The following is a 10,787-nucleotide window of genomic DNA, read 5'->3' as shown; positions in this document are numbered from 1 at the left end:
TGGGGTTCGACGAATACTTTTTTATTATCATTAAAATTTATACGAAATTGTCTAATCCATCTAGTTAAGGGACACAGTCTTACATCAATTTCTCGAGACTGGAACATCAGATATAACTTTCATGGGTCATGGGTCGCGATCAAGAGCTAGAGTGAATAGCTTTCAGCCTATACTCCCTTTCATTTTTCCTTTAAAGTCCATTTAAAGCAAATTTAAAATTCTTTAAGAAGACAAATTATATAATTATATAGTCAAACAATTTATTTCACTTAAAAATGTGCAAAACTTTATGTTGGGGCAAAGTGCCCATTTGCTGCGATTTTTACTCAGTCTTGTTTGTCGTAGAGATAAATAGAAGGAATCTAAAACCACTTCGCAACGGATTAAAAACATTAATCTAAATTTAAAACAAAAGAAATTTGCTGGCAAAACATATTGGTCAGTATAATTTCTAATTGCTGCAGATATTTATATGCTTCTTACCTTTTTACTTTCGCCTCTTGCTTTGCAATCTGGACAGTGTTTTGGAGGATTTGTCTGTGGGGGGGAGTTCATAAACATTTATAGTAGACACGGGGAAATCCCTGATTAACCATCCTCTAAAAATCAAACATTTAAAAAAGTCTAAAACCTTCCCGGAAAAAATATCATCGATAAAAAGTTTTGAAAATTATTCTCATTGAAAATATAATGCTTACTTATATATTATGCTTCATGTTTTTAACACTTTTAAAGAAACAAAAAACAATTGAATCGATTTTTAATCTTCAAAATAAGGATTTCCATTTTAAGTCTCCAGCGCGGTACTTCTAGACGACCCGGCGGACCTCGAAGAACCTCTTGAGGTAGTAAATCTGTCCAACAGTCATCGAGACGAGGACAAGGGCCTCGAAGAACGACCACATCACAACCCTGAAAAATTCGGAAAATAAAAAATAATCACATTTTAAAGAAACACTTTTTAAAGGAACTGTAAACTTAATTTCAAGGGTACTCTATGATTGATTCACAACGGTACCCTTGAAACCATCATCTGTTCAATAATGTGGAAAATATTGTCCCTTTTCTTAAATCGTTGTGAATCGAGCATTGCCTTGCATTGCATATAGCGTCACATAATATAACGCTTACAATTCCTTTAAAAAGGACTAACGAATTTTGACAATTTTTTTTTCTTTCGGCTCTATATTAAGGTTTCTTTGTGACTCGTTAGTGGAACTTTCTATTTGAAGATTGCATGCATAGATTGAAAAGAGAAAATTGTATTTAAATTCTCGTAAGTATTTAAACCCTTCAAATATATTAACGACAAGTAAGAACCAAAACAAAGTTTTTGCCACAAACTAAAATTTTAAAATTCTCATATCTTTGCAACCTGATTGTATAAAATTTGTATAGTTCAAACTTAGATTAATCTGAACGAACAGAGAAAAACTGTTTGAAATATTATGTTATAAAAATAAAGAGTTTGTAGCAAGAAATCCTACAGTTTAGTTATTGAAATTGTAAAATATTATAACCTTGAGTTAGTTGAATCATTGATATTCCTATGGATCCTGTCTCTAACCTAAATAAGAAATGTTTAGATTCTAATAAAAAACAAGAAGAACAGGGTGTCCCAGATCATAACGAATCAAACCTAGAATAGAAATGTTTAGGGAGCAATTCTAATAAAACAAGAAGAACAGGGTGTCCCACATCATAACCAATCAAACCTAGAATAGAAATGTTTAGGGAGCAATTCTAATACAAAACAAGAAGAACAGAAGAACAGGGTGTCCCACATCATAACCAATTAAACCTAGAATCGAAATGTTTAGAGATCAATTCTAATAAAAAACAACATAACATAACCAATCAAAACAGGACCCAAACTGCAAAGCAAATTGTGATTGCTAATTTAATATCTCATGATTTGTAGTGTTAAAGAAAACTGTGAAAATGTGAATATTGGAAGGCGCAGTGCAGAGCTCTAAATTGGGATTTTCGAGACCATTTTCGAGGTTCCTATAGCTGGCAACCCTAGTCTCTCCCTGCTTGTCAGCCTTTCCTCTCTTCATCATTATTCACTTGGATCAATCCATATAAAGCTACTTTCTTGTTGAGTAGAAAGCATGCACCCTTTCGCTGCGAGAGATGATGACAGCCGCCCCTCTGTCCTCCTACATCCGTCAAGTGGACATAACTGCTTAACCAGATTTTGGCTTCAGATGATTTTGAAATCATACCCGTGAACATCAGTCTGGATACCAATCCAGTTACTGGCTTCAGACAAGTGTGCTTAACCTTAATGATCTAAAGAGAAATGGTGTTACACATTAGCCACCCCACCTACAAAAAAAACTAAAACTGAAAACTGAAGAGTAAGCTAGCTGCAAAATACACCAAACAATTGCAATGCAAGGGGAGAGGGTAGTGACCTTGCTCACTCTACCCCCCCCCCCCCTCGTGCCCTCAAGAATTTAATACAGTTCCGAAAATACAGGGTTCGGAAAAATAGTTCTTTCTTGTAAATTGGCTTATTACAAGGACATCCAAAAAATCAATTTCTTTTTATTTTTAAATTAGCCGAAGTATGATTGAAGGATGGACGATCCAAAAAAATGAAGAACAAGAAATATAAAAATCTCAAAATATTTCCATCTGATATCATAAAAATTTTTAAAAATATTTAAAAATCTAATTAAAATAAATCATTAAAGTTAAAAATAAAAAAAGTTTATATCCATCTCTCTTTAAAATATTGTTTTTCGCCAATTTAAGTTGACTTTAAATACTAATTAAAACAGGGGAAATGAGTTTTTTTTTTCATGAAAACTTTGTACATTACCGAAAAATCATTTTAGAAAATTAATCAAGCTTAATGATAAAATAGATTTCTCTTTTTTAAATTGAAAAAAGAAACTGAATTTAATTAAAGAAATTTTTCTTCTTCTGAGAAATAAGAAAATTTGCCCTTTGCAATAACTTTTACATTTCTTTCTAATGCTTTCAGATTTAAATCTTTTTTTGAAAATTGAGTTGGAAAAATTATTTAATATATTTCAAAAGATATCTTGAGATTAAAGCTGTGCAATGTGGGAATAAATAATAATCCGGGATGAACATTTTCGTAAAAGAATCTTCTTAGATTTCTTATTTTTAGAGGAGAAAAAAAAATATTTTTTCTTGGTTAAAAACTAAAAAAAAATACCTGCATATACTCCTTTTCATGTTTAACTTCTGAAATATACCTGCATATACTCCTGTTCATGATTAACTTCTGAAATATACCTGCATATACTCCTGTTCATGCTTAACTTCTGAAATATACCTGCATATACTCCTGTCCATATTTACCTCCTGAAATATACCTGCATATACTCCTGTTAATGCTTAACTTCTGAAATATACCTGCATAAACTCCTGTTCATGCTTAACTCCTGAAATATACCTGCATATACTCCTGTTCATGTTTAACTCCTGAAAGTGAGGTAGAGAGCTCCTTAATCATCTCCTCCAGCTTGTTGTGGGTGATCTCCCCCTCCCCCCCTTCTCCTCCTGGACACGGGTGTAAATGTTAATTGAGGGGTGTATATTTACTAATTTTTTTTCCCCCTTTGCAAAATCATTTTTTCCCCCAGAAAATATATGTTCTTGTGCGGAGCGCAACATTTTTCAGGGTTTTTATTTCCAGAATTAAAAATAACTGATCTTATAGGGAAAAAGTATTGAAAAAGTATCAAAAAGAATGAAAAAAGTTGTAGAACCCCTGAAAAACTGAGAAAACAATCTTGATTTAGGAATATCCAAAAATACTTTGTCATATTCTGTTTTATTAAGAATAAAAACATGAACACCCCTGCTTCAGGTTCTGCAGGACTCTCAGAGACTTCCATGTTGAACATCACAATCTTGGTGGTCATAGAGGACATCTTGTTACTGAAGCAGTATCTGTACTCTCCGTCCATGTGGGCAGCAAAAGTGTATTTCCCGTTGGATTCCCTAGAATATATTGTGAATGATTAGAGTGACACAACTCTTTTTTGTTGTTGCGAAATTTCTCACATGGTGTTATGTTTATATGGAGGGAAATATCTGGAAATCATAGTAACTGGAGGAATTGTCCGACTTTGCCTTTGGAATTATAAAAAATCGATTTTTTTAGCGTATGTTACTCGCATGGGTTCCCCTAAAAATGCTTAGCCATTTCGGCAAGACGTTTGGCCAGTTATAGCTGACATATATATATATAATGTTTCAAGTGATACGTGGTTTGATTTAGATGGAGCAGGAGTATATAGGCTAACTCGCCTAACAGCAGATCCACTTAATTTGATACCCTCCCGGTCGAAATTGAAAGTGAGATCCAATTTTTTTAGTCAATGAGTAGTGAATTTATGGAACAGTTTAGGCCATATTTTTAGTGTGTTTTAAACTTTGTTAGTTTAGAAAACTTCACACGAGACGGTTTTGAATGAAAATGGCTGCTGACCTGTTTCCTTCATGAATAGTTTTAGCATCTGGACCAACTATCTTAACATCAATATCTAGAAACCCTCCTTCAGCAACCTCGAATATTAACCCCATCTTGGTTCCTGTCTTCACCTACAACAACAACATCAACATCAACATCAACATCAACATCAACATCAACATCAACATCAACATCAACATCAACATCAACATCAACATCAACATCGACATCGACATCAACATCAACATCAACATCAACATCAACGTAATCAACCTCATTAAAGATAAAAAAGAAACTCTTGTTAACAGACCTTGTCAAAGAATCAAGTACAAAATAAACCCTTGTTAACAAACCTCGTCCAAGAATCAAATTAAAGATAAACTCTTGTTAACAAACCTTGTCAAAGAATCAAATTCAAAATAAACCCTTGTTAACAAACCTTGTCAAAGAAGCAAGTACAAAATAAACCCTTGTTAACAAACCTTGTCCAAGAATCAAGTACAAAATAAACCCTTGTTAACAAACCTAGTCCAAGAATCAAATTAAAGATAAACTCTTGTTAACAAACCTTGTCAAAGAATCAAGTACAAAATAAACCCTTGTTAACAAACCTAGTCCAAGAATCAAGTACAAAATAATAACACACCTAATAAGAATCAAATTCAAAATGAACCCTTGTTAAAAAAACCTTGCTAAGAATCAAGTACAAAAAACCTTTGGTTACAAACCTTGTCGAAGAAGCATTCTTCTGAATGAGCTTCTATAGTTACAAAGTAACCTCTGATCCCAGGAACTATAACTACAAGGAGAAGACAAAGGGCATTTCTTAAATAAGTCATCTTCTGAAATTATATTAAATGTGAAGAAAATAGCATATTTTTTGTTTCAATTTTAATATTAACACAAAATTAGTTTCCAGGAAAAATCGTGATCATTATTTAAAATAAAAAAATATTTGTTTTTACTCAGTATTTATTAGCACAAAAATTTTTTTTCTTCGTGCAATAAACAGCAGGTTCTATAATCAATCATTGTGGATAAACAGTGATGTAACTACGGGTTTCTACCCCCCCCCCCACACACATTTGACTCAAGCATGATCATGATTCAAAACCATCTTTTATCAAATTTTGCCGATTTTCTTTGGAGCTTCGCACATAATTTCTAATATTTCTTACTATTTTCTCGTTTTCGACTTAAAGAAGTCATTCATTCTTAATTTATCGTCTAAAAAAAACCTGTATATATGTTACTTCTCGTGACTATTAAAATACATATCATTTAAGGTTACACAAAACCTGACAACCTAAGAATAAAAAGAAATAAAAAAGGGATTATATCGGAAGACTTTTGAAGACTTTCAGAGGAAAAAAGAGATAAGCCCCTTACAATAAAACAAGGACCAAGGGACTTCGATCAGAAAGAATATTAGTATTATGGATTATGGACTTACTACTTAGAACTGCACAGACCTACGATCAAGGGACTATATAGTGGACGAATATGACAAGCATAGGTAAATTACAAAAAAAAACTGCTACATACAGTACAGTAATAAGGGATCGACTTTATTTAGATAGTGAAAATGACTAAACCAGGGACTAACAGCCACTAAGATATACATAAAAACAAACAAGAGAACAATTTATGGACCCTCCCTCCTTTTATTAATTTTGTGCATGGATCTCATATGTAACACATAAATATAATTGACCGTGTGGCCACAGCGCCCGGCCGCCAAGCATGTCCTAGCCGCGGCGCTCGGCACCCTGGATAATCAGAATTTTTTCGGTCTGAGCCAACCAATAACAGTTTAAAAATGTCGTTTTTTTACTTAAAACCTGAATACAGCGCTTTCGGGTACGTCCTAGTTTACGATTTTTGAACCTCCCCCTCCTATCAATTTTAAACCTAGCTTTCAAACTATAAATAAACATGGGATAATCAAGTGCAGGGTTTTCTAATAAACATGGGATAATTAAGTGCAGCGTGTTCTAATAAACATGGGATAATTTAGTGCAGGGTGTTCTAATAAACTTGGGATAATTAAGTGCAGGGTGTTCTAATAAACATGGGATAATCAAGTGCAGGTTGTTCTAATAAACATGCGATAATTAAGTGCAGGGTGTTCTAATAAACATGGGATAATCAAGTGCAGGATGTTCTAATAAGCATGGGATAATCAAGTGCAGGGTTTTCTAATAAACATGGGATAATTAAATGCAGCGTGTTCTAATAAACATGGGATAATTTAGTGCAGGGTGTTCAAATAAACATGGGATAATTTAGTGCAGAGTGTTCTTATAAACTTAGTGACGATTCTTCGAAATGGAGAATTAGTATCTTAATACCTAATTTTGAAAATGCTGTTTGGTTAATCTTCAGAAGTATGTTATATGTCTCAATTATATCTGCTTGATAAACAATGAAGAAAGTGCTAAATATTTAGACTAAAATATAATTATGGGATTTATTTCACGAATAATGAATGAATTTTTGAGAAAAAATTCTTAAAAGAGAGTTCAAGAATTTGCCAGTTGGGATTTAACGTTTTATTTTTCCCTCCATTAATCTTTAAAAAGGGATCCTTGGAGAACTAGAAAGCATAAAATTATATAAAATTAAAATGAAACTTACATAAATTCTTCAATCAGCTTTGGATCAAAAATGTTTTATTTGTTTGATTGGTCTGCAGGTGAAAGTATACAAAATGTGTTTACATAAAAATAGGGATTCGAACAATCATTTTTTAGAAAACTATCATGATGGGAAGGAAGCTGTCGATGAATCGTATTTGATGGCCTACAGGCAGGGGCATATGCATGAGGGGAGTTTGAAAACTAAAAAATCTTTGACACAACCCCCTCCCCCCTGAATGTCATAAAAGGGTAAGCCATACCCTGGACCAATTCATGTAAACGCCCCTATGGAATCTAAATTATTGTCCCGAAAGATGAGTTTACTAAAGGGGATCCTAAAGAAAATTTATGGATGCAAAAAATCTTATTCATTCCCCCCCGCCCCCCTCCGTTATGTTTGTCCGTCTAATGCGGTGAATCGCTTTCACTCTCCTCTGTTTCGCCCAATCCATCCTGCAGGACCAGCAGTCATGTACTCCTGTTTACCGTTGACCAATAGAAGAAGCAAGTGCAAAATNCACCCTGTGTTACCTATCTATTTCCGCCATAGTAGTTTAGTATGTGAATTAGAAGGTGGCTGATGCAGATTTATAAATATTAACATTTATGCAGTTATATATTACTACCTGTAGATTTCAGGGGAAAATATTCATCCGTTGTTTCAATTAACACGTCCCGCATTTTTGATGACTAGATTCTACATTTTGAAATAGATTTATCATTTTAGAATATACGTAAATACCCCGCTTTGTATATTGTTGAGTAGTGAGTGTAGAGTTGTGTTTATTTTAGGATGTAAACAAGTGTACGTTTGTCAGTGTACACTAGAGAAACTTTTAAAGCGAATAGACTCGAAAGCATTTGGAGGATTTTCTAGACTCGAACAGGGTTTACAATTATTTTATTCTTTAAATAAAATTTAGGTATTCATCATTCATAACATATTTTGTTAATATTTGTTCAAAAAAATCACTTTTTAAAAAAAAAATTTAAAACCCCTAAACAGTCTGCTACAGGCTAAAATCTTGGACAAATATTTAATATGGCGGCTCAGGCGCTAGCTTAAAAACAAGTTATTCGAATGAAGAAAACGGTTTCCAACGGTTTACGGATTACATTATCATGTTCACGATCAAACCAAGTAGACTAAGAAAATGTTTGGAGATATCTGAAGGTGAGAACATTTTTATATAAGAGTTATTAACAGATAAGTTGATACCGTTTTCAGAAAAAGAATTTTAATTCACATATATATTCATATACAGAATGGGCGGAATAGGGAATATTGATATTTGGATATATATGTAATCGATGTAATCTAATTTGACATATTGAATAATTTGGGCATATGAGTCTGTAAACTCATCCACCCCTTTCTTTTTGTTTCTTGTTTAACCCTTCTTCTTGTTTACCCAATTTGTATTAAGTGCCCCCCCTTGCCCCTAAAGTTTACATTACATGTATTGTATACTGAGTAGCTGAGTTAGGAACTAAGGCTGGGCAACTGGCCCAACTCTTGTATATATATCTCATGGACAATGTTGACAGTATAATTGACCCTCAAGAATATGTATTATGACATTCGATTTTCTTATTTCATTTTTATAGTTATGAATGTCATTGGCATTGACATCGTTAAGTCATAGATTGACATCCTTGCCATTGAAATCATATTCATTGACATCATTGTCAATTACATATTTTCATTCATATATTTATTCAACTACAAAGCATGAGATATTACAAATAAGCAATCACCATTTATTATGCAGTTTGGACCCGCCTAACCAGGGTTGGTTGTTTTGAGTGGTTGGCCCGAAGTTAATTAACGATACTGATTATAATTGGTTCCAAATATCAAAATATGTTTTTGGATATTTAAGGAGTTGATTGGAAGGAAGGAGATTGTCAGGTGATATGTGGCAGGGTGAGATCAGAGGGATTTTTATGTAGAGATAAATTAAAATACAGGGTGTTAATGATGGTAGTTACAGAAACAGAAATAAGCTAATAAAGTTTCAGTTATTTTAGTTTTTTTATATAAAATTTATTCACACGATATACAATTTGTAATTGAAATATTTGTTATTGACATATTTGTCATTGACATATTTGTTATTGACATATTTGTCATTGACATATTTGTCATTGACATATTTTTCATTGACATATTTGTCATTGACATAATTGTCATTGACAGAACTATCATTAACATAACTGTCATTGACATAATTGTTATCGACATAATTGTCATTGGCATCATTGTCATTGATTGACATCATTGTCATTGATTGACATCATTGTCATTTATTGACATCATTGTCATTGATTGACATCATTGTCATTGATTGACATCATTTTCATTGATAAACATTATTGTCATTGCCATTTGTGACGATGACATCAACATATCATTGTCAAGGCATCATTATCATTGACATTATTGGCCATGGCATATTAATTTCATAGGTCACGTTTTGTTTTGTCCAATGAACATTCATTTCTATGAATCCATTGGATAAAGTTATTGGTTGGAATTTAGTATTATTTATTTTCTATGGCTTCAAGTAGTATTTGTTTCTAGTATAGAAGCACTAGTAGTGAACACAATCTTATACTATCAACCTTATTTTTATCGAGGACCTAAACATTTTAATATTTAGCAAAATCTTAATTTTTTCAGCAAAAGAAATTTTGATATAAATACTTTATTTAATAGTTCATTAAAAAAAATAAGATCTCTTATTTTTGAAGGGTTCGTTTGACATTAAATTTTCTGGAAACTTTTTAATGCAACGCGTCTGTGTAAGTTTTTGTTTGTCCTTTAAACAAAGTGCCCCTCATGACAAAAAAGGACTCCGCCTTCTAAAACTTAAAGTTTGAAAAAAATCTTTCCTTTTTTCCCTCGATTCAGAACAAAGGATTAAAATCAAGATCTTTCAACATAGAATGTGTTTACTTAAGATTGATATGTAACAAGTTTATGTTCAAAATATTGGCTTACAACTTCCTTTTAGTCTTCTTTTTGAATCCCCCAACCCTCAAAAAGTGTGTTTTCCCCCTGCTAAATAAATGTTGTATGTTCACTTTTACGATTTAATGTTAAACAAATTAAATCTTCTGAAATAATATTTTTTTGTTCACACAACATTCTCACGATTTATTTTATTAACGAGAATATTGCCGATTAATAATGGTATTATTGAAGAATTACAAGAAAAAGGGTCTGATATATAGGGTTAGGGCTGGGCATCCTTCCTTAACGAATGGCAAGTTTTTTTTGAAAATTTACTGACTCCGTTTACAAACGGCAAAAACTGTTATTTTTTAAATCTTTTATTTATATAATCGAATGGATGTGTTTCAAAATAACGGCGACTTTCGTTAAAATTAAAATTAAAATTGCAAGAAATTTATAGAAAATTAATTTTATTTAATTGATGTTTTTTAAGTGATTTGATGTTTTTTCTTCAAATTTTTCCTCCTATTTTTAAATGAAATAATAATAATAAAATCGAGATCTTCAACAAACGAAAACTGTGAGAAAGGACGGAAAATACCGTTAATGGAACGTCAATTCTTGGTTAAAGAGAACGAACGACTACCAGAATTTAACTAACGATTTTAACTAACCCAACAACTTTTAGATTTGAAAAATATGCAAAAAAAGATCTGAAAGTAAATTTTTAAAA

At 32.3% G+C, this 10,787-nt stretch overlaps 2 protein-coding genes and 1 long non-coding RNA gene across 3 annotated transcripts in view; 1 reads left to right on the top strand and 2 right to left on the bottom strand.

The window, feature by feature from the left end:
* Positions 1 to 542, bottom strand: part of LOC111694849 (uncharacterized) — a 1,863-nt gene extending 1,321 nt beyond the window's left edge. Inside the window, exon 1 of the long non-coding RNA XR_002763726.1 lies at positions 484 to 542. This is a non-coding gene — a long non-coding RNA (uncharacterized LOC111694849). The remainder of the gene's footprint in view (positions 1 to 483) is intronic.
* A 146-nt stretch (positions 543 to 688) lies between these two features.
* On the bottom strand, positions 689 to 5,298 carry LOC111694844 (transmembrane emp24 domain-containing protein 2). Its single transcript, XM_023463883.1, has 6 exons — positions 5,185 to 5,298; positions 4,475 to 4,587; positions 3,842 to 3,984; positions 3,434 to 3,540; positions 1,521 to 1,567; positions 689 to 912 (listed from the first exon to the last, which is right to left on the bottom strand). Exons 1-6 carry the CDS (start codon positions 5,293 to 5,295, stop codon positions 810 to 812), a joined length of 624 nt encoding a protein of 207 aa, XP_023319651.1. The 5' UTR covers positions 5,296 to 5,298; the 3' UTR covers positions 689 to 809.
* Positions 5,299 to 8,122: 2,824 nt separating this feature from the next.
* The window catches only part of LOC111718384 (protein kinase C and casein kinase II substrate protein 3), a 33,520-nt gene continuing 30,855 nt past the window's right edge, over positions 8,123 to 10,787 (top strand). Inside the window, exon 1 of the mRNA XM_023493962.1 lies at positions 8,123 to 8,269. The gene's annotated coding sequence lies outside the window, so the exon portion shown is untranslated. The remainder of the gene's footprint in view (positions 8,270 to 10,787) is intronic.

This window comes from Eurytemora carolleeae, unplaced genomic scaffold (genome assembly GCF_000591075.1).
Source record: "Eurytemora carolleeae unplaced genomic scaffold, Eaff_2.0 scaffold22, whole genome shotgun sequence".
NCBI classification, from domain to species: Eukaryota; Metazoa; Arthropoda; class Copepoda; order Calanoida; family Temoridae; genus Eurytemora; species Eurytemora carolleeae.
This window is presented reverse-complemented; position numbering and strand designations above follow the sequence as displayed.

Bases quoted from the DNA above. Each gene is read 5' to 3' on its own strand.
- LOC111694844 (XM_023463883.1), bottom strand. From the start codon at position 5,295: ATGACTTATTTAAGAAATGCCCTTTGTCTTCTCCTTGTAGTTATAGTT. The intron at 3,541-3,841 runs GGGTGTTCATGT...ACCCGTGTCCAG, and splicing joins TCCTGCAGAACCTGAAGCAG to GAGGAGAAGGGGGGGAGGGG. The intron at 1,568-3,433 runs GTATATTTCAGG...TTTCTTATTTAG, and splicing joins ATGAACAGGAGTATATGCAG to GTTAGAGACAGGATCCATAG.